This window comes from Megachile rotundata, chromosome 10, assembly GCF_050947335.1.
Source record: "Megachile rotundata isolate GNS110a chromosome 10, iyMegRotu1, whole genome shotgun sequence".
Classification (NCBI taxonomy): Eukaryota; Metazoa; Arthropoda; class Insecta; order Hymenoptera; family Megachilidae; genus Megachile; species Megachile rotundata.
In genome coordinates, this window is record NC_134992.1 from 8,525,448 (window position 1) to 8,546,394 (window position 20,947).

General features: G+C 40.5%; 1 protein-coding gene across 3 annotated transcripts in view; it reads left to right on the forward strand.

Moving 5' to 3' along the window:
• hth (Meis homeobox homothorax) overlaps window positions 1-20,947 on the forward strand; it is a 565,080-nt gene that overhangs the window by 35,587 nt on the left and 508,546 nt on the right. For all 3 annotated transcript variants that reach the window (XM_012281928.2, XM_076536623.1, XM_012281931.2), the window contains exon 4: window positions 13,568-13,618. In XM_012281928.2, coding sequence (XP_012137318.1) covers window positions 13,568-13,618 — 51 coding nt within the window. The remainder of the gene's footprint in view (window positions 1-13,567; window positions 13,619-20,947) is intronic.

Below are 20,947 nucleotides of genomic sequence, written 5' to 3' on the forward strand. Positions count from 1 at the left end.
AACGTTGCTCAGCCCGGTTGCTACTGTGTTACCGACGCTCTATATTTAGACATTACGATCGAGCGTCGATTTTTCGACTCCGAGGCCCTCGTACCTTAGCGAAATAATTAACGCGCAAATGGAGAAACCGAGGTGCGCTTCGAGTCGAGCTGGACGCACAATTTTATGCAAAGATAAGCCTCGAACGAACGTTGGGTATCTCTAAAGTGTTGCGATATACGGAACTCGTCGATATCCCTCAATCTAAATGTGCTGCATTCGTTTGCATCGGCTAACCAAGGCAACATTTTTATCGTGCCTCGATGCCGGCTCGACTTAATCACCGCCGCTTTGTTTTCACGGACGAATATTCCTCTGCAGGCTGTGTCTCTGCGAAATTGATCGACGAAAATTTCGAAATACTTCCTGGAACACCTAGGTAACTCGTATACCTGAAACGGAGCACTTTTAAGGCGGCGTTTACATCAGGCAATTATGGTCCTCGATAATTAGGATCGGTACACTTTTCAAAGGTGCTGCATTTTATGTTCATTGACCTTTAAATTTGTTGCATTGTCAGAATCGGTTTAGCTACGGACAATTAGGTTACCTGCATTTATTATCTTTTGAAGAAGTCGCCCTTCATGGTTTTAGGACAATAGTTCTTCAAATTAAATTTACAGTTATATTTTCAAATTTATGTTTGGGTCTTCTATTCAGATGAATAGTCACACATGTGTGTTAGGTCTAGTATGTCACATATGTAAGTCATCAGGTATGTGATACCTTCTGCAACGTCATGTGTGATATTCGATGACAAAAGATTAACTTTTAATTCAAGTCACACATGGATTGAACCTTGAATAAATTTCATTCTGACTATTATTCTAGTTCTTTGACTATGCTCCACTATCTCCATCATAGTGTAATAACTTTATCTCTTTCATCATAATGTAAGAATGCAACTCCATCTCCTTCATCATAACCTAAAAATAGGAACGAATAAATTTTTCTTTAACTTCAAATTGAATCACCAGAAATTTTTCAAACTTAATTCACTCAAAATCTTAGAAATGATGACCAAACTTGATCAACCCAAAATCCTAGAAATAATCACCAAACTTGATTAATTCAAAATCCTACAAATGACCAAACTTAATTAACCCAAAATCCCACAAATGACCACCAAATTTGATTAACCTAAAATCCAGCAAAGAATCACCAAATTTTAACAACTATGAAAAGTCTGATGTAAACGCCGCTTAAAAGGGTCAAATCGAAGCATATGGTTCTCCGGTTACCCAGGCGCGTGTCCTTGGCAAGCCTCGGGTGAGTTACAAAGAGGAACGGAATAGAACGGTGACAGGGAAACGTAGAAAGAAAAAGAAGGCAAGAGGGAAATGAAGGCAAAAAGAAAGAGCAAAGGCACACTACATAAACAACAATGAAAATACAAGTTCTTCTTCCGGTTGGTTGGACGCATCGCACGGTGAACATGGCCCTGAACGATCTTTCTGGAATTCCTAAAAATAAGTCCCACGAGAGGCCCGAAGGACCCTAAACATTCATGGGTGTGCGCTATTCCGTTGAGAGTCGGTGAGGAACGCGTTTGAGAGTGCCGTGACTCATTTGGAGCGGTTCGAATGTTTCTTGTGAACGGGGACCCTTTCTGGGTTAGCGTTGAAACATGTGACGGATTTGGGGGAAATTGGGGAAAGAGAAATTGGGAAGGAAAGCTGAGAGTTTTCGTGTGTGGGATTTTGGGAAGTTTGGAAAGTTGGGGGTTCGGGGTTTGGGGTTAAGTTGAAGTTTCATGTTCTTGAATTTTGGAATTTTTAAATTTTCAAGTTTTTGCATTTTTAAATTCGCAGATTCCTAAATTATCAAATATTCTAATTTCTACATTTGTAAATTTCCACGCCCCCAAATTCTCATATATCCAAATTTCTACACTTTTAAATTCCCACATCCCCAAATTTCTACAATTCTAAATCTTCACATCCCCAAATTCTCAAATATTCAAATTTCTAGATTTCTAAATTCTCACATATTCAAATTTCTATATTTCTGAATTTCCACATCCCCAAATTCTCAAATATCCAAATTTCTACGCTTTTAAATTCCCACATCCCCAAATTTCTACAATTCTAAATCTCCACATCCCCAAATTCTCAAATATCCAAATTTCCACATTTCCAAATTCCCACACCCCCAAATTCTCACATATCCAAATTTCTACATTTTTAAATTCCCACATCCCTAAATTCTCACATATCCAATTTTCCAAATTTCTAAATTTCCACATGCCTAATTCTAAAATTCCCAAATCTTCAAATTCCTAAATTCCCACACCCCAAGATTCTCCAATACATAAATTTTTATATTTTTTAATTTTCATCTCATCCTCCTTCACATCCTCAAAACCTCAAAATTCCCAAATTCCCAAATTAATTAAAAAATTTCCCATCACCAGCAACCCAGTAAATTTTCCCAGGCTAAACAGCACATACGCGATTTTCCCGAGGGAATTTTGTCATGCTATCTCATACGTCCACGATTCATGGTTCAATTTTCTCCGCAGCCGATCGGTCGTCGATCGTTCTCATTAAACCATTCGCTCGTTCTATTATTTATCCGCGGCATGTCGACATTATGGCGGGAAAGAGAGGAAAGGAAAAGAAACAACCGCGCGTACTCACGGAGAGTCCGTTAGGATTGCGAAATTGACATGACATTTGCATCTTAATAAGGCGCATAGAATTACGGGGGGGTAAGGGACACGCGGAGCGGAGGGACGGAAATAAAGAAGGATACACGAAGGCTCTATGTAGCATTTCTTTAGAAGTTGCGGTGAATAGCTTCGCCTTTTGCCTGATCCTTTCTTGCGTTCGTGAAACGTATTTCACCCGCATTATTGGCGCAATTAATTTCCCTTTTAGAAGATCGTCAGGTTCAGTGATGGAAAACTATGCAAATCTCGGTTCACATGGGGGTTACAGGTCCTATAGCCTCGTAGGATAGTCTTTCAAATTTTTCAGTTCATTTGTACTTTTCTGTGCTTTCAAATTTTCACGTGTGAAATTACCTAATTTAAGAAATGGTATATTTAGAAATCCTGAAATTATCAGATCCCAAACTCCTAATTTGCTAATCTCTAAATTCTGAAATTTCTAAATTCCCAACGCTCCAAAGTTAAACACCTAAATCCCAATTTTCTGACGCCCCAAATTTCTGTATTTCCCAAACTATAAATTTCAAAGTCCCCAAATGACTAAATTCCTAAATCCCCAAATTCTAAAATGTCCAAACTCTTAACGTCCTCAATTTTCAAATTTCTGATTTCCCAAATTCCCCAACTCCCCAGATCCTAAAATCCCAAACGTCCCAACTCGAGAACCCAAAAAGCTATAATCTCCATGAACACCGAAATCTACGTGCATCTACGTATATCGCCGTGTCTCGATAATTCACAGATTACACGATACCCGAAGAAGGCGGATAAATAAATTATCGGGGGGACCCTCTTAGCCGTTCCAGATAATGAATTTTGATATCGCGTCAGAAAATTTTCTGAACGTTCATTATCTCGTCCGCGATCGCCTTCTTATCCTGCTTTGTGCGTCGCGAGTCTACGGGCTGTCATCGAGCAGCAGATTACACCGGCGATTATAGGCAAATCCGTGTTGCCTCGCCCACTTGTTCCTCATTTCCCATCGATCTGTCGTCGTCGATGTCTAAAGCTGGTTCCCTGTAACGGCCTGAAAGGGATTCTACACAGCGAACGGTACACGTGAAAAGATAAGCAGGTGAGAATCCTCTTGCGGCGGTTTTCGAGGCGTGTCGTTCGAGCCCTTTTACACCCCGTCGATACTCGCGCGCAGATACACGCGGTAGGGCCGTGCGCGTGACAAAAGGGCCGCGTACGGATTAGTCCACCGTATTTCATTATTTTAACCGAGTGCGCATGCGCGGAACGCTTTCGAGAGGACTGCGCATGCGCAGCCTCAGTCGCGGCGCGACCACTACCACCAACGAATCGTCGCGATGGAGATTCGAAACATTTTTTCCTTGTACAAGTTTTTTAATCATTTTAGTGCTTGTATAGTTTGCTACGGGCTTTTTAAGACTTTCGAGACATTTATGAAGACATAAGATTTGTGTATATTGTCGATACTTTGATGTTCTTAATAATTTATTGATAGGAGGTGATCACTCGGGACGTCTGAAATTCGAATGTTTCTTTCTAAGTTTATTACTTTATTTAAATGATGTCCACAGCTTGATTTATATTAGTATGTTACTTTTATTTTATGTTATATTGGTAGAGGTTTTATTATTATGCATTTCTGCGCATTGTATCTCGACGCATTGCATTTCTATATATTGCATTTTTGCGCATTTGCGCGTTGCATTTTCATGTATTGCATTTCTGCGTATTGTATCTTGACGCGTTACATTTCCATATATTGCATTCCTGCGCATTGTATTTCTGCGCATTGTATTCCTATATATTGCATCACGATATATTGCATTATCCCATATAGTGCGATCACCACATACGGTACTACTACGCGTTGTATCACTACATATGGTATCACTACGCGTTATATCACTGCATGTAGTATCACAACGCGTTATACCGCCATATGTAATGTCTCTACGCATACTACCGCCACATGTAGTATCACTACGCGTTATATCGCCATATGTAATGTCCCTACGCATAGTACTGCCACATGTAGTATCACTACGTGTTATATCGCCATATGTAGTATTACTACGTGTTATAACGCCAAATGTAGTGTTTCTACGTGTTATATCGCCACATGTAGTATCCCTACGCGTTATATCGCCACATGTAGTATCCCTACGCGTTATATCGCCACATGTAGTATTCCTACGCGTTATATCGCCATATGTAGTGTCCCTACGTGTACCTCCACATGTAATATCATTAAGCGTTATATCGCCACATGTAGCATTATACGGTAAACTACTCCACCGCGCGTTATATCGCCGATTCCTTTCATCCAGTTTATAGTGCACTTCTGCTCGTGAGAAGCGGCGAACCGTATCGTGAGCACCGATACACAAGGGGGGGCACGTTATAAGGGGTGCTCCAGCCGGTGGAGCGCTGCTCATTTTCTGCCATTGTAAATTGATCTATTCAATGGGACCCGGCATTATCCCGTGCGGTCCACGCATCGTGCGTGCCCTATGGGGCCTCGATACATTCCACGCAAGCCCCTTTTTGCGCGTTGCCTCGAAGCTTCGGCTTTCGGCTCGGGCTTTGGCTGGTCTGCCTGCAACGTAGCAACGCTCGCACCGCAGGAGCATCCCGCTGCGCCACGTTACGCGCATTGTTGTGCCCTTTTTTACCAGATGGATCGCTCGTCCCAGTTTTCGTGGCCACCGTCGGCGCTCCGCTGCGAAAATTTCGCTTTCGTCGGGCGTCCCGGTGCGCGGTGTCGCGCTTCGCTGCGTCCAAATTAATCGCTCGTCCAACGGAGCATCGACGCTCTTTTGTGGCCATACCGAAACTCGTCCGACCAAAAGTTGCTGCACGGAAGATTTTTGCGCGATGACGCGGATCACCCGTCACCTGATCGCCACGAAAAAGAACGCGATCGGATTATACGAAAATCAATCAAACCTTCAAATTGAAAATCTTCGAATCTTGTCATGAATTACTAGACCTCAGGTATTGCCAAAAGGGTGAAATTAATTAAATTGAAAATCTTCGAAAGTGGACTTGTCTCTATGAATTACTAGACCTCAGGTATTGCCAAAAGGGTGAAAATGTCCCGAACCGATGACCAGGAAGGACCCGTTAGGATTTATTGACGCAATTAAAATGCACCTCCGGGGGCATTAAACCCTTGTAAAACGTTGGCCCCCGCACTGACGGGCCTCCTGACTAATGCGACCACGAGACAAACGCGTCCGACAACTCACGCTACCTGCTTTCCCGCCTCGAAAGGTGTGGACAAACGTTACCTAGGACTTTATACGATTGCCTTTTTACGACCTAGAACGTTATTACAGGGAATACCTTGTTCCAATCAACGATCGTCAGCGAGCATCGTTTCGGGAACTTGTTAACGCGTACGGATCTCTAATGATTTTTAACGATCTCCATTTCGATAACGAAGCGATCGCATGCTCGTATCTCTCGTACTAACGATCGTTAAATCGGATTACCGTAATCGCGATTATAGTCGTGGGTCCAGTTAGACTTTTCGCTTAAGGGATAATTGTTTCTTCTACAATTTTCGTTGAAATCAAGATGTTTGGATGTCGACTTAGGTTAGGATTCTTGTGGTTTGTTAATGTGGACATTTGGGGTAGATTTAAGGTGATTATACTGAATTAATTTTATTGGAAATTTAAGTATTAATAAGTTTTTGTTTTATTGAATCGTCAAGAACAAATGCAGTTGTTCTTATTCTGTGTCATTGTCCTTGTTCTTGTTACGCGCTCTTGATCTTGCTCTTGTTACATCCTCATTTTCATCCTATGTTCTTGATTTTGTTTTTATTCTTGCTCTTGATTATTCTATGTTCGATTGTACTCTGTTTTGTAATGTTTTTAATTTCTTGCTCTACATTTTTCTCTCATATCTATGTTCTTGTTCTATTTTCATGCTACATGTTCATGTTTTATTTTCATGTTCTATTTCCATACTGTTTATCTTCCACGTTCTTGTACCTTTTCTTGCTCCCCGTTCTTGACGTTCTTGCACAATTTTTTTTAACCACGTTTTTACTCCTCAATGTAAACGTACTTCTGTTTATTCTAACGATAGGAAAAGATTGAAAAATTGAAGAGATCATCTTGTTGCACGATGGCAATTAAAGGCAATTACAGAGAATTCGCAGTTGAATGAACAAGGCATCGATGGTTCAGAAACGGTCGATTCGGAGCTAATTAACGAAACGAAACTTGCGCGAGCGAACAGTAAGGTCGTTTCGCTCGGGCTTTATCCCCTGGTGCGCGTTCTCATTGGACCGGTTTCGTGACGTTGTTCCTCGTTGTCGTCGACGAACTGTTCGTCCGCTGACCTGTCCGGTTTCGAACGGTTTCTACGCCCCGTCCATATGCTCCTCTCTCACCTGGCTTCCCCTTCTGACTTACTAATCGTTTAATCGTTATCTTCTTCAAAGATGCGCCTTTGATAGATATTTCAAATTTAATACATATTTTCTTTCCAAAATTTTATTTTAAAATGAAGTTCATTTTAAAACACTTGTAATTTGTGGACTGCATTGGGAATTCGAATTTGAAGAAGATTATTTTTTTGGTCGAATTTGAAGAGGATGATATTTTTGGTCTCAAGTAATAAAATTAATAAAGAATATATTACATGCATATTTTACGTTTGAAACTTGTTTAAAAAAGAAATTGCACAAGTTTAATATTTTGTGTATGTACAATAAATTACGAAAAAAAAACGCTACAATAATTATACATTATGAAATTTAATTATTAAGTTTGCTGTTCATGTATGTTTACGTTCACCAAAAATATGAAAATATAATACAGTCAGTTTATGGTATAATTTTCTTAAATAAACATTCTGATAAAAATACAGAAATTGCTTGATGTATCAACAAATTCAAAAAACTTGATTTTCTAGTAATATATGAGAGTGTGTATAAACGTTATAGGATCAGAAGATCAAATATTTTTAACAAAGCTTCGTCAAGAAGTCGAAGAGATTTGCACTGCGAGGTCGATTGTCTCCGGTCGCAGTAAAACGAATTGCATCCAGCATAAAGTTTACGACACGGATCGTCCCATGGAAATGGTGGCGAGCCTACTTTCTTTCGAAACGCTTCGTTCGGAGGAAAAGGCACGCCACCGCAGTAAAACAATACGCGAGATCTAGCCTTAAGAAACGAGAAGTATTCTGTGGCGGACGTAAAGTTTGACGTCCGTTGACTTTCCCCTAAGGCCTTGACTTCGGGGATACCCGAATGATGTGACCTGGCGCGAACGGTCGTAAAAAATCAACTGGGAAAGCGTCCGAAATCCCTCGGGAAAATGGTACAAGAAGTTACTTTCACGAATTACTCTCAGCTGTAAAACAGGTAAAAATTGTTGGAGGGAAATTTTGAACAGGTAAAAATGGACTGTGAAAAAAATAACGGATTGTAAAATTTCCGGATGAAAGTTTGCTTTTATTATGCATTTTTGCTATTTATTTCAGAGGTGTCATTGCAAACTTTTAAACTAGACTTTCAATATTTGTCTAAAATATAAGAACAAGAAGATTATAGATCACAGTAATGATTTTCTTCGGACGCTTATCAATAAGGTTAAGGTTCAAGGGTTAAGAGTTAAGTTTATTTTCGTAGAGCTATCTCGAGCAGTGATAAGTGAATAAAAAACCGGAAGTTGAAGGAACTCGATGTATTTAAATATTAAGAAGTTATTTAAATATCCTCTTTTTTATTCAACACGTTATCTTTGCGAATCGAAGCTCGTTAGAAAATTTCGAACGTGTCGAATCGTGCTGGGTAAAAGATGGCGAAGGTTTCGGTGGGTTAGAACAGGCGATGGATGAAACAGCAGAAGCAACAGCCACGTAGAGCAGCTGCTTCGTATATCTCTCGACAGGATCGTCGCACACCACGAACAGCATGCATACTGGCTGTCCTAAACAGACGTGTTCCGTGCCGAAACGAGAGCATTCTCTAAATATTATCGCTCAATATTTTTATCCGGGCTTACTTGCCCTGCAAACTGTGCTCTTTTTCTATTTCCATCTCGGATTTGGAAATTTGAGATTTAGAATTTAGGGACGGGGACATTTGAGATTTAGGTGTTTAGGAATTTGGGATTTAGAATTTGGGGACAAGAAAATTTGGGATTTCGGGATTTGAGATTTGGAATTTGGGGGGTAAGGAAATTTTAGATGTAGAATTTGGGGATTTGGGAATTTGGGGGTCAAGGAAATTTCAGATGTAGAATTTAGGGATTTGGAAATTTGGGATTTAGAATTTGGGGATTTGGGAATTTGGAAATTTAGAATTTGGGGATCAAGGAAATGTCAGATGCAGAATTTAGGGATTTGGAAATTTGGGATTTAGAATTTGGGGATTTGGGAATTTAGAATTTAGGGATCAAGGAAATTTCAGATATAGAATTTAGAGATATAGAATTTGGGGATTTGGGAATTTGGGAATTTAGAATTTGGGGATTTAGAAATTCGAGATTTGGAATTTGGGGGTGAAGGAAATTTTAGATGTAGAATTTGGGGATTTGAGAATTTAGAATTTGGGGATCAAGGAATTTTCAGATATAGAATTTAGGGATTTAGAATTTGGGGATTTGGGAATTTGGGAATTTAGAATTTGGGGATTTAGAAATTCGAGATTTGGAATTTGGGGGTGAAGGAAATTTTAGATGTAGAATTTGGGGATTTGAGAATTTAGAATTTGGGGATCAAGGAAATTTGAGATGTAGAATTTAGGGATTTAGAATTTGGCAATTTAGGGATTTAGAAATTCGAGATTTGGAATTTGGGGGTGAAGGAAATTTGAGATGTAGAATTTGAAAATTCTGGAATTTGATGACATAGGAATTTGTGAATTTAGTAATTTGGAGGTTTAGGTATTTAGAGATGTAGAAATTTGGGAATGTAGGTATTTATGAACCTTGGGATTTGTTAAGATAGAAATTTGGTAATACAAAATTTGAGGATATAACTATTAATCTTGAAATTTGGTGATGTAGAGATTTAATGATAAGTACCTTAGGATCCAGAATATCCAAAAATTACAAATCCAAAATTTTGATGTACTAAAACTTAAAAATCCATTAATTTCAAAATTCAAAAAATGTAACTTGCCAATTTAAAAATTGAAAAATTGTCATATACACTCTCAATATTTTTAACCACTACACGACTCCTATAAATGATTCCTTTTAAAATAGCAATAACTCGATGAAAATTACCGGTACACGAATCGATAGGTTAATCTATATACTTTATGGGAGTGACGAGTTAACTCGTGCAGGTTAAACGATCGCATAATTCTCACGAGACGAGTGTGTTTCGACAAGCGAAAGTTCTGGTCTTCGATCGTGAGCCATTTGAACGTCCTCATCGCGATGATTAGAGGCAGGTCAGGAGAGCTGCCAGTGACAGTTAATTGAGCCCATGCATATGTATAAAGCGATACGATTGCTATTGATGCGACACACTGTTCGATGTTAAATATTCGTGACCATTTATATTTATCGTGCTCCGTGGCTTGAATGAAACGAAAACACGTCCGTTCTGATGCTTGTTTCATTGACGAACATCGTACTTTCGGACTTCAAATCAACCACTTAAAATTAAACTAAAAAAGAATACTTGCAATGTATTCATCAACAAAATTAAACTAAAACAAAGAGAATACTTGTAACATATTCATCGACAAGATTAAACTAAAACAAAAAGAATACTTGCAACTCGTTCAGCAACAAAATTAAACTAAAACGAAAAGAATACTTGCACCATATTCATCCAGAAAAAACATGGAGGGAGTTCGTACCAATTTTTTCAAATACTAGTTAAATTTTAATACTCATCTAGCTCTACAAAAAAACGATTGAAGAGCACATTAACTCGACTATAATTGTTCCATATGTTATCACAGAATAATTTGTTTATATTCTCAAAAAATTGTAAATCATCCCCAAAATAATAATTGCAATTCTCATAAAAGTAAATCTGTATCTCATGTCCCAGAAGTGAATCTTCTTGTACAAGTCTCTCATCTCTTGCCTCGTTTCTTGTCGAGTATGCCAGTTATGAGCGTGGAAAATTGTCGCGGTAAAGATGGCAGGACCGATGTTGAACGATAAGAAGTATCTCCGTAAGGGAACAACGAGAAGCCGAAAGAGGCAAAACGAGGCCTTTCGGGGCTGCTTACAATTTGTAATCGACGTTGCTACCTGAACGGCGCTAGGTCGCTCGGGGATCGTCGAAAAAGCATGGTGACAGGACCCTGCAAGAACTAGCTCCCCCCCTACCAAGAGTTGACAGTATTTTTGTGCGGTGTACGAGACGCCTTCATTACCTATACACCCGATGCGAAAGAGGAGCGCCCATTCAGAATTCAGCCTCATGAATACGCGCCTTGGTCCCGTTCTCAGAATTCTCGCGGTCCTTTGGCTTTCGTAACTCGATTCTTACCGATTGTATTCGCGGTACGTGGGCTTCTATCGGGAAACATCTATTTGCGATACGGGAATTAGACATTGATATGGTTGAGATTTTCAAGTTTTCATGGTAGTATGTATGGTTTTTCATGGTAGATGTATAGTTTCATCGTAATTGTCCGCGACGTAACTCCACGCGTCATAATTCCCCGCGTTGCGACGCTATGAGCCGTAATAGCACGCGTCGCAACTCCACGCGGCGTAATTTCACGTGTTGTAATTTCACGCATAGAATATCTTACGTATCGTAATTCCATGCGCTGTAATTCCACGCATCGAATATCTTATGTGCCGTAATTCCACGCGCTGTAATTCCACGCATCGAATATTTAATGCGCCGTGATTCCACGTGTCGCAACGCCACGCGCTGAATATCCTACGCGTCGTAACTCCACGCACTGTAATTCCACGCGTTGTAATTCCACGCACCGAATATCTTACGTGCCGTAATTCCACGCACTGTAATTCCACGCATCGAATATTTAATGCGCCGTGATTCCACGCGTCGCAACGCCACGCGCTGAATATCCTACGCGTCGTAACTCCACGCACTGTAATTCCACGCGTTGTAATTCCACGCACCGAATATCTTACGTGCCGTAATTCCACGCGCTGTAATTCCACGCATCAAATATTTAATGCGCTATAATTCCGCGCGTCGCAACGCCACGCGCTGAATATCCTACGCGTCATAACTCCACGCGCTGTAATTCCACGCACCGAATATCTTACGTGCCGTAATTCCACGCGCTGTAATTCCACGCATCGAATATTTAATGCCCCGTGATTCCACGCGTCGCAACGCCATGCGCTGAATATCAGACGCGTCGTAACTCTACGCGCTGTAATTCCACGCACCGAATATCTTACGTGCCGTAATTCCACGCACTGTAATTCCACGCATCGAATATTTAATGTGCCATGATTCCGCGCGTCGCAACGCCACGCGCTGAATATCCTACGCGTCGTAACTCCACGCGCTGTAATTCCACGCACCGAATATCTTACGTGCCGTAATTCCACGCGCTGTAATTCCACGCATCGAATATTTAATGCGCCATAATTCCACTCGTCGCAACGCCATGCGCTGAATGTCCTACGCGTCGTAACTCCTCGCGGCGTAATTCCACGCGTTGTAATTCCATGCATCGAATATCTTACGTGCTGTAATTCCACGCGCTGTATTTGCGATACTGTAATTAGTAGACATTGATGTGGTTGAGATTTTCGAATTTTCATTCTGAAGGAGACTTCAGATGTCTACTGATCAGAGGTAAAATAGCAGGAATATCTGGTGGAATTTGTAGTTGATTCTTAGTGGAAAATTATTAGAGAATGTACATGAAAACTATACTTGTTAATTGTATCATCATAGTCGATGATGTCACAGTTTGGTAGCCAGTTCTGGTTTCCCGCCAAAACGCTCTGAAGACGCAGGAGGCAGTGACCTTATGTTGACCCTGATATTTCACAATATTGGAGTTAACCTATGAAGTACCTACATTGTAATAATATAACACTTGCTTCTGAAACAGAGAACGTGTGATGAACTGAATATAAAATGTGATGAACTGAGTATTAAGAAAAATAGTGAACGAAGCTAGAAATGATAGAGCAGGAAAATGGCGGCGTTGAACGTAATCATCGATCGCAAAGGTCTAATCGCTATCGATTCGATCTGAGCAATATCGAAGACCTAGAGGGAAGAATTTTAACGATATTCGTTGTCCGGGACGAGTCCTAATCAGATAGCTTCTCGGTTAAAGCAGAGCGAGGAAGAGAGCATAATCAACCGTGGGTCCTCCGTTGGATTCCACGAGATTAACCAGTACTTCCATCGAGATTTGTCGTCCGTCTCGTTTTTTCCCCTCCTTTCGGTCCGCATCCTTTCAGTAAGAACTCGTGGGTCCAATTAAGAGCGAGGCATCGAGTTCTCCTGCGTTTTGTTTCCATTCTGATCGCCACTACGCGGCGCCATGAAAATGCTTGAGAATCTCTTCGGTTTTCGCCTCTCTCTCTCTTTCTCTCCCGGTGACTTCAATCCTGCGGCCGTGGATAGAATTCCATCGCCGTTCACCGACGCGTTTCCGTTTCTATACGTACGAATTGAACAGTGGGGGTCCAATTAAGAGGAAGCACGCGAAGGAAATCGCTTAGAGAAAGACTGGACTGGAACAGCGTGCCTCTCCAGAGATTTTCAGCGAGAAATAAAGGTACAGATAGTGATTGAACAATAGAGAGGAACAGGAATAGATCGAGATAGATGTACACGTATGCAGGCGTGCACGATACCATCGTTCTTGTAGTTTTAATACCGCAATTACCACGCGAGTTTAATTATTAAACCTCTAATGTGTGTGCTCGTGTGTTACAGATCAGACAAGAGAAACCTTACTACATCGCGGACCCGGAGGTGGACTCGCTGGTGAGTACTTTTTTATTTCCTACTTCTACGATAACCATACTTACACATTTATCAGAATCTCATTTCTTCACATAGAAGATGTCTTTTTTCATTTATCTTTTATTTTGAATGAATCTGTGAAATCAGCAAGTCTGATTAAATAGGATTTACTAATTTGGATATCTGTAAACTTATCCCTAGATCTTTGAGTATGAAGATTTAATAATATGAAAATTTGTAAGTTTCTAAATTTGAAGACTTATAGCATGAACATTTATAAAGTTCATAAAATTAACATTGTATTAAATTTCTGAATTCAAAGAGTTCATCATGTGAATATCCTTAAATACTTAAATTCAAAGATTTCTCAACACAAGACTGTCTAAATGTGAAACTTGAAATATTGTGATAAATAGGAAGTTTAAAGATGTAAAGAAGAAGAGCAATAATAACGGGCCACCGTGTATATGGTGTTTGACGACGAACTCTTTCGTCGTTCTCTCGTTTCCTTAACGATCATTATTCCGCGTTTTTCCTCGTTGTACGCTCGCCTCGTTTGCGCCTAATCGTTCAATTTTATCTGGCGAGATCACGTACTGCCCACCCGGCATGTTCGTTTCGAGGAATGACGATGGAAAAGTGAATCCGAGAGTGACGGGAAGCGTTTAATTGTCGATGGAAATTACGGGTACTAGTTAGAAAATCAGACCGAACGAAGCGTTGAAACACTATTCCGCGAAACAACGATTTCAACCCTCCTCATTCCTAACAATCTGACCAAACAACATACCAATCCCTATCAAATTATACATCTAATTCCGATCTCGGTAATTTCCCGCGCGTACACGAGACTTTTCACAGTTCGTTAACCCAAGAATTGAAGGCTTCACCCTTATAATGGACTATTTATATAACCGTACATTGTACGGATTGCTTGTTACTTCATTTCGATGAATAGCTTCTATTGAATCATACTCGAACCCTCAACATCTTTTGAAAATAAGATACCTGATTTCAATACATATTTTATTATATAAGAATAGAGTTGGATGGTACAATTCAGAAAAGTGTATATTTTTATAAATGTGTAAATATTTCACATTAAAAAAATATTGCAATTATGTTACACTTCATGCATGTGTCACTACATGGTATATTTTGAAAGAGTTTAATGCTACATTATTTAAAGGTTGAGTTCATTGAACTATATTCTTAATTCCGAATTAAACGAAAGAACTTTCACGGATAAATCGTATGAACGGTATGCAAAGATAGTAAAGTGATAATTAAAAGAAAAAGATAGGTAAGAGACACGAGGACACCAGCCTTTGTTTCTTCGTGGTCAGAGCAGGCCAGCCAGTCGAATGGCAGACCTTCGAAACACCGGAGGAAGAAATATTTCAAACGACCCTTCGCGTTCTCCGATCGAGATAACGGATAGTGGGCTTTTTAAATAACTCGGGTGTATTCGTTGCCGGACGAGGACGTGCACGCGGCCCGGCAGATCCGATGCTCGACTCAACGTCGACCTGCCATTATGGATTCCTTCTGCGAGACCGTTGTCCTTGCTCTGCCCATTGATTTTGACTTGTTTGCCCACGTTTTGCATGTACTCTGACAATTAGAGCAACGTGTCTCGAAGTTTATTTTCAAAATGGTCGAAAACGCGCCGTAATTCCACGCGTGGTATTTCCACACATCATAATTCTACGCGCCGTATTTCTACGCGTAGAATATTTTATGTGCCGTAATTTCACGCGTTGCAATTCCACTCACGGTAATTCCACGCGTCGTATTTCCACGCATCGTAATTCCATTCCGTCGTATTTCCACGCATCGTAATTCCACGCACCGTATTTCTATGTATAGAATATCTCATGCGCCGTAATTCCACGCGTTACAATTCCACTCACGGTAATTCCACGTGTCGTATTTCCACGCATCGTAATTCCATTCCGTCGTATTTCCACGCATCGTAATTCCACGCACCGTATTTCTACGCGTAGAATATCTCATGCGCCGTAATTCCACGCGTTGCAATTCCACTCACGGTAACTCCACGCGTCGTATTTCCACGCATCGTAATTCCATTCCGTCGTATTTCCACGCATCGTAATTCCACGCACCGTATTTCTACGCGTAGAATATCTCATCCGCTGTAATTCCACGCGTTGCAATTCCACTCATGGTAATTCCACGCGTCGAATATCTCATACCCCGTAATTCTATGCGTTGCAATTCCACGTGTCGTATTTCCAGGCATCGTAATTGCACGCATTGTATTTCTACGCATCGAATATCTTATGCATTGTAATTCCACGCGTCGAATATCTTACGTTCCGTAATTCCACGCATTACAATTCCACGCGCCATAATTCCACGCGTCGAATATCTTACGCACCATAATTCCACGCATTGCAATTCCACGCGTCGAATATCTCATGCGCCGTAATTCCATGCGTCGAATATCTTACGCGCAGTAATTCCACGCGCCATAATTCCACCTGTCGAAAAAAAATGGGATTTCACAAAAATTTGAGGTTATGTAACATATTTCGTATGTAACATAAAATTCATCTACAATTTCTATTAATTTGTACTGAGTGTAATTTTGTTAGTAAATTGAGAATTTCACTGCTGCAATTTACTGTTTATTATAGGAATGTAATATTTTAATAATATGCAACGACGATTCATCAAGAGAATAGTCTCGTCAGAAAATGAAAGTCACATCTAAAATTTTAAACCTTCATTTTTCTTGTATATAATTTTATTCAAATTTTAATAAGTGTACTATATTCTGAATTATGAGTCCACGTTAAAAAAATTTCATTTTGTTCCTAATCTAACCTAACCGTTTTGATGAGACTCCTAAAATGCAAAACTTGTCCCGATTTTTCGGACATTATGTAGTCACAAATTCCGGCGGTATTCGGCTCGTAACTCAAAATCGGATATATCGAGCGTGTTAATGGTGAACCGGTGTACGTTGTTCGGCTGTTTTTTTACGCGCTCCCCGTAACAGCGGCTGAAAAAGGGAGAGAAGGAAAAAACGGACGACGGGGATGCATTTCGTTGACGTTGTTCGCATCGTTGGCCTCAATTTTTCAAAATGTCACGCCCGTTATCTGAGCTGTCAGGACGGCATCGGTCCGCGCGGCAAACATTCGCGTTGTACGCAAGGTGTACCGTGCTCGCATCTCGTGCACGTTGTTGTCACAACTGTCGGTCGGCCTCTGTCGATCTGCTGAAACAGACGAAAAAACGAAACGGAACAGCAACAACTAGAACAAACGTAAAAACAACGATACGGGTCGGGTGGAAAAAAAAGAGTGCGACGCGGGACACGATAAATACTGTATACATATTACGGAGGTGCGCTGTGTCGCGTTGCGGAGATTCGTCATCGGATGCCTGCATCAAAATTATGCATTCGCGACATTAAATAAATGTAAGCACGATGCTGTACCGGGTCGTTTGAATATTGACCACGGGTCGTTGGTGTTTTTGAAACGACATTCGTCGGAATTCTGCTGTCTTCCCCAACGTTTTTTTGCTGGAATTTACCTTCTTTCTCGATTGAAGTCGCTTTTAAAATATTTACGAGATTTAGGGGGATATTAGGGACTTCTTAGGACGTGATTGTTTAGGGAAATATCAGGTAATATTAGTAGTGTTAGAAATTCCGGGCATTGTTATTTCAAGCGTTTTACTTTTACGTACTGTCATTCCACGCGTTGTAATTCCAAGCGCCGTAATTCCACGCGTTATAGTCCCACGTGCCGTAATTCCACGCGTTATAGTCCCACGCATCGTAATTCCACGCGTTACAGTCCCACGCGCCATATTTCCACGCAACGTAATTCCACGCGTCGTATTTCTACGCGTAGAATATCTTATGCGCTATAATTCCACGCACTGCAATTCCACTCATGGTAATTCTACGCGTCGAATATCTCACGTGCTGTATTTCCACGCGTTGAATATCTTACGCGTCGTAATTCCATGCGTTACAATTCCACGCGCCATAATTCCACGCGTTGGATATCTCATGCGCTGTAATTCCACGCACCGAATATCTCATGTTCCGTAATTCCACGTACAGTATTTCTACGCGTCAAATATCTCACGCGTTATAATTCCACGCGTCGAATATCTCATGCTCCGTAATTCCATGCGTTACAATTCCATGCGTCGAATATCTCATGCGCCGTAATTCCACGCGTTACAATTCCACGCGTCGAATATCTCATGGACTGTAATTCGAGGCGTGGAATATCTCGCACGCCGTGATTCCATACGCTTCTTTAGGATAATATTAGGGTAATATTAGTAATATTAGAAACCTTGAATTTTTTTGAAATATTTGTACATAACCTTTCACCTGACGTTGCCGATTTTTGGAGTGCATTCAAATAATTGTTATTCTTGGTTTATGTCATAATCAAATGCAGATACAATCGTTTTAGTGGTTGGTATTATACTTTGGAATTATAGATTGTGTTCGATACCCTCTTTCAAGCATTCAAATCACTAATTATTACGTTCAGACTGTCGGACTCTACGGACGCCATTACTACACCTGTTGCTGTAAATAGTGATTCAAAACGTTTCAAGAAACTCAATGCTCGATTTATTAAAGAGGTACAGTAAAGTATAAAAATTGTATAAACTAGTTTAATATTGCTATAAAACCTGAATAAAAAATGGCGAAATTATAAGTACAGTGAAACTCATTTTAAATTTCGCGCGCAAACGTTCCATATTATACGAACTTTCTTTAAACAGTTTACAGTGCAGAAACTTCTTCATCCCTTTTCAAAAGCATCTAAAAACAGTTTCTAAAGTTTCCAGCCCTAAATATCTATTTTCATCTTAAGAAACGAGATTCCATTTTCGATTCTTTCGAAAACATTTTCCGCATCGCGAGTAAGAAACGGCGGATCAAATCGTCTAAAAAACTGACAAAAGCCACGCGGAAGAATGAGACAGTGTTCGAAGGCTCACGAATTGAAAATCGTAATCTCGAGATGGGTGTAGCAGGTTCCAGGTTCGTTTGCCGGTTGAGACTTCATCTTAGCTTCATTACATCCATAACAAATCGCAATCTACGAGCAATGTGCTTCTATCTGTGAAGAACGAGCATGTAACGTCTACGGTTTTTGCCATGGTTCGCACACTCTGCGTCCCTCTTGTACGTTCTTTTCTTCCGTTTGCCCTTTTTTCTTGCTCGCGAGATGATGGCCGTCGATCGACGCGAGCCAGCTGCTTTTTGCCGATAGTTTCGTATCGTGAAATAGAAAAATTACTCGATTGCGAATTCCCGGTGGCCGGGAAAGGTTCTGTTGATTGGAAAAAGCTCTCGAGAGCGTCGCTGACACGAAACGGTGAACACGAAAGGGATCGAACCCGCGGAAAATTCGACGCAGCTGCACAACTATGGTGGCGGACTGAAAATGGAGGCTCGTCTCGATGGGTTTCCGGTTACAAAGGGAACTGTTGCGTGCTCGACAATCTTACAATTTGCGGTGCAATCGACTGCATTCTCTATTTCAGGATATTTCTTTAGACTACAGGAACTTTCGATTGCTTCTTGTATTTGTGAATAACTCTGAGGGTCCTTTCGAATAGTTTCATACGAGTTGGATGTAAATGTGGTTTAAAATCTAAATTGTGGAGTTAAGTGGTACAAGAAAATTTCTGTAATAGACAAAATTGTACTATAGTGGTATTTGTGATAATTATTTTTTTTTATTTGGGCAATATTTTTGGTTATTTTGTGGTGGTAGTGTAATACGGTAATGTACTTTAATATGTAGTGATGTAATGCGTAGTTTCATCGTAATTCCACGCGACGTAACTCCACGCGTTGTAATTTCCAGCGTTGCAACGCCTCGCGCTGTAATATCAAGCGCAACTCCACGCGCTGTAATTCCACGCATTGAATATCTTACGTGCCGTAATTCCACGCGTCGCAATTCCACGCGCCATAATTCCACGCGTCGAATGCCTCACGCGCTGTAATTCCACGCGTCGAATATCTCACGCGCTGTAATTCCACACGTCGCAATTCCACGCGCCAAAATTCCATGCGTCGAATATCTCACGCGCTGTAATTCCACGCGCCATAATTCCACGCGTCGAATATCTCACGCGCCATAATTCCACGCGTCGAATATCTCACGCGCCATAATTCCACGCGTCGAATATCTCACGCGCCATAATTCCACGCGTCGAATATCTCACGCGCCATAATTCCACGCGTTGCAATTCCACGCGTCGAATATCTGATGGGCTGTAATTCCATGCGTCGAATATCTTGCGTGCCGTAATTCCACGCGCTGTGGTTTCACGCACCGTAATACTACGCGCTGAATATCTTACGCGTTGTAACTCCACGCGCCATAATTTCACGCCTTTTAATTCCACGCACCGTTATTTGACGCGTTGGAATTCCACGCGCCGTTATTCCACGCGTTGGAAGTCCACGCGCCGAATATCTTATGGGTCGTAATTCCACGCTCTGTAATTCCAAGCGTCGTAATTCCACACTCCTTAATTCCACACGCCATACTTATCGCAACATATAGCAATGTATCGTATAACAAACTTGATGCTTCCTGTATTCTTGTAATGTGTAAAACTCTAAGGATCCTTCCTTTGAACAATTTCGAGGTTATTTCAATATTAAATTAAATATTGCAATGCAAACATAACTGAATAAAATTACTATTGTACTTTGTTACATTATTTAATAATAACGTTAGAAAAGTGTAATATAGAGAGAAGCAGTAAAGTAGAGAAATGTACTCATTGATTATTTGGAACAGATTGCATCGATAATGTGTTTCGTGCGAACAGTGATAGGTTGAATGTTGAATGATAATGAGCAAAACACGGAAGGAAGTAGATGTTTGTATTTGCATGGAATACGAGAGGCTTAATTCCTCCATTAACATATATCTCTTTTTACACGATAAATATGCATACGTACAAACTGGTCGACCTTAATTCGCTGTTTATAACGTCCTCTCACACACACTGTTTGCGATCAATTTTTGTTTAACCTTTAATTAACACCGCACGATTACAATAATTTGATGAGCGATTTTCATTGAATAATATGCATCTTTCGTGTTGTTACTGCTTAATTCAATATCGTGATAATCTGCGGACAACGCGAATGTAACATCGCGAGTGTGAAAGAATATTCATGTAAGTCGTTCATAAAAATTATTAATGCACATTTCTGCGCATAAATATACGCGGTAGTGTATACGATTCAAGAATAGATTTTTCATGAAAAAAGAAGTGGATTTTCTTGTCTAATAGCAGCGCTTGAATTCGAAA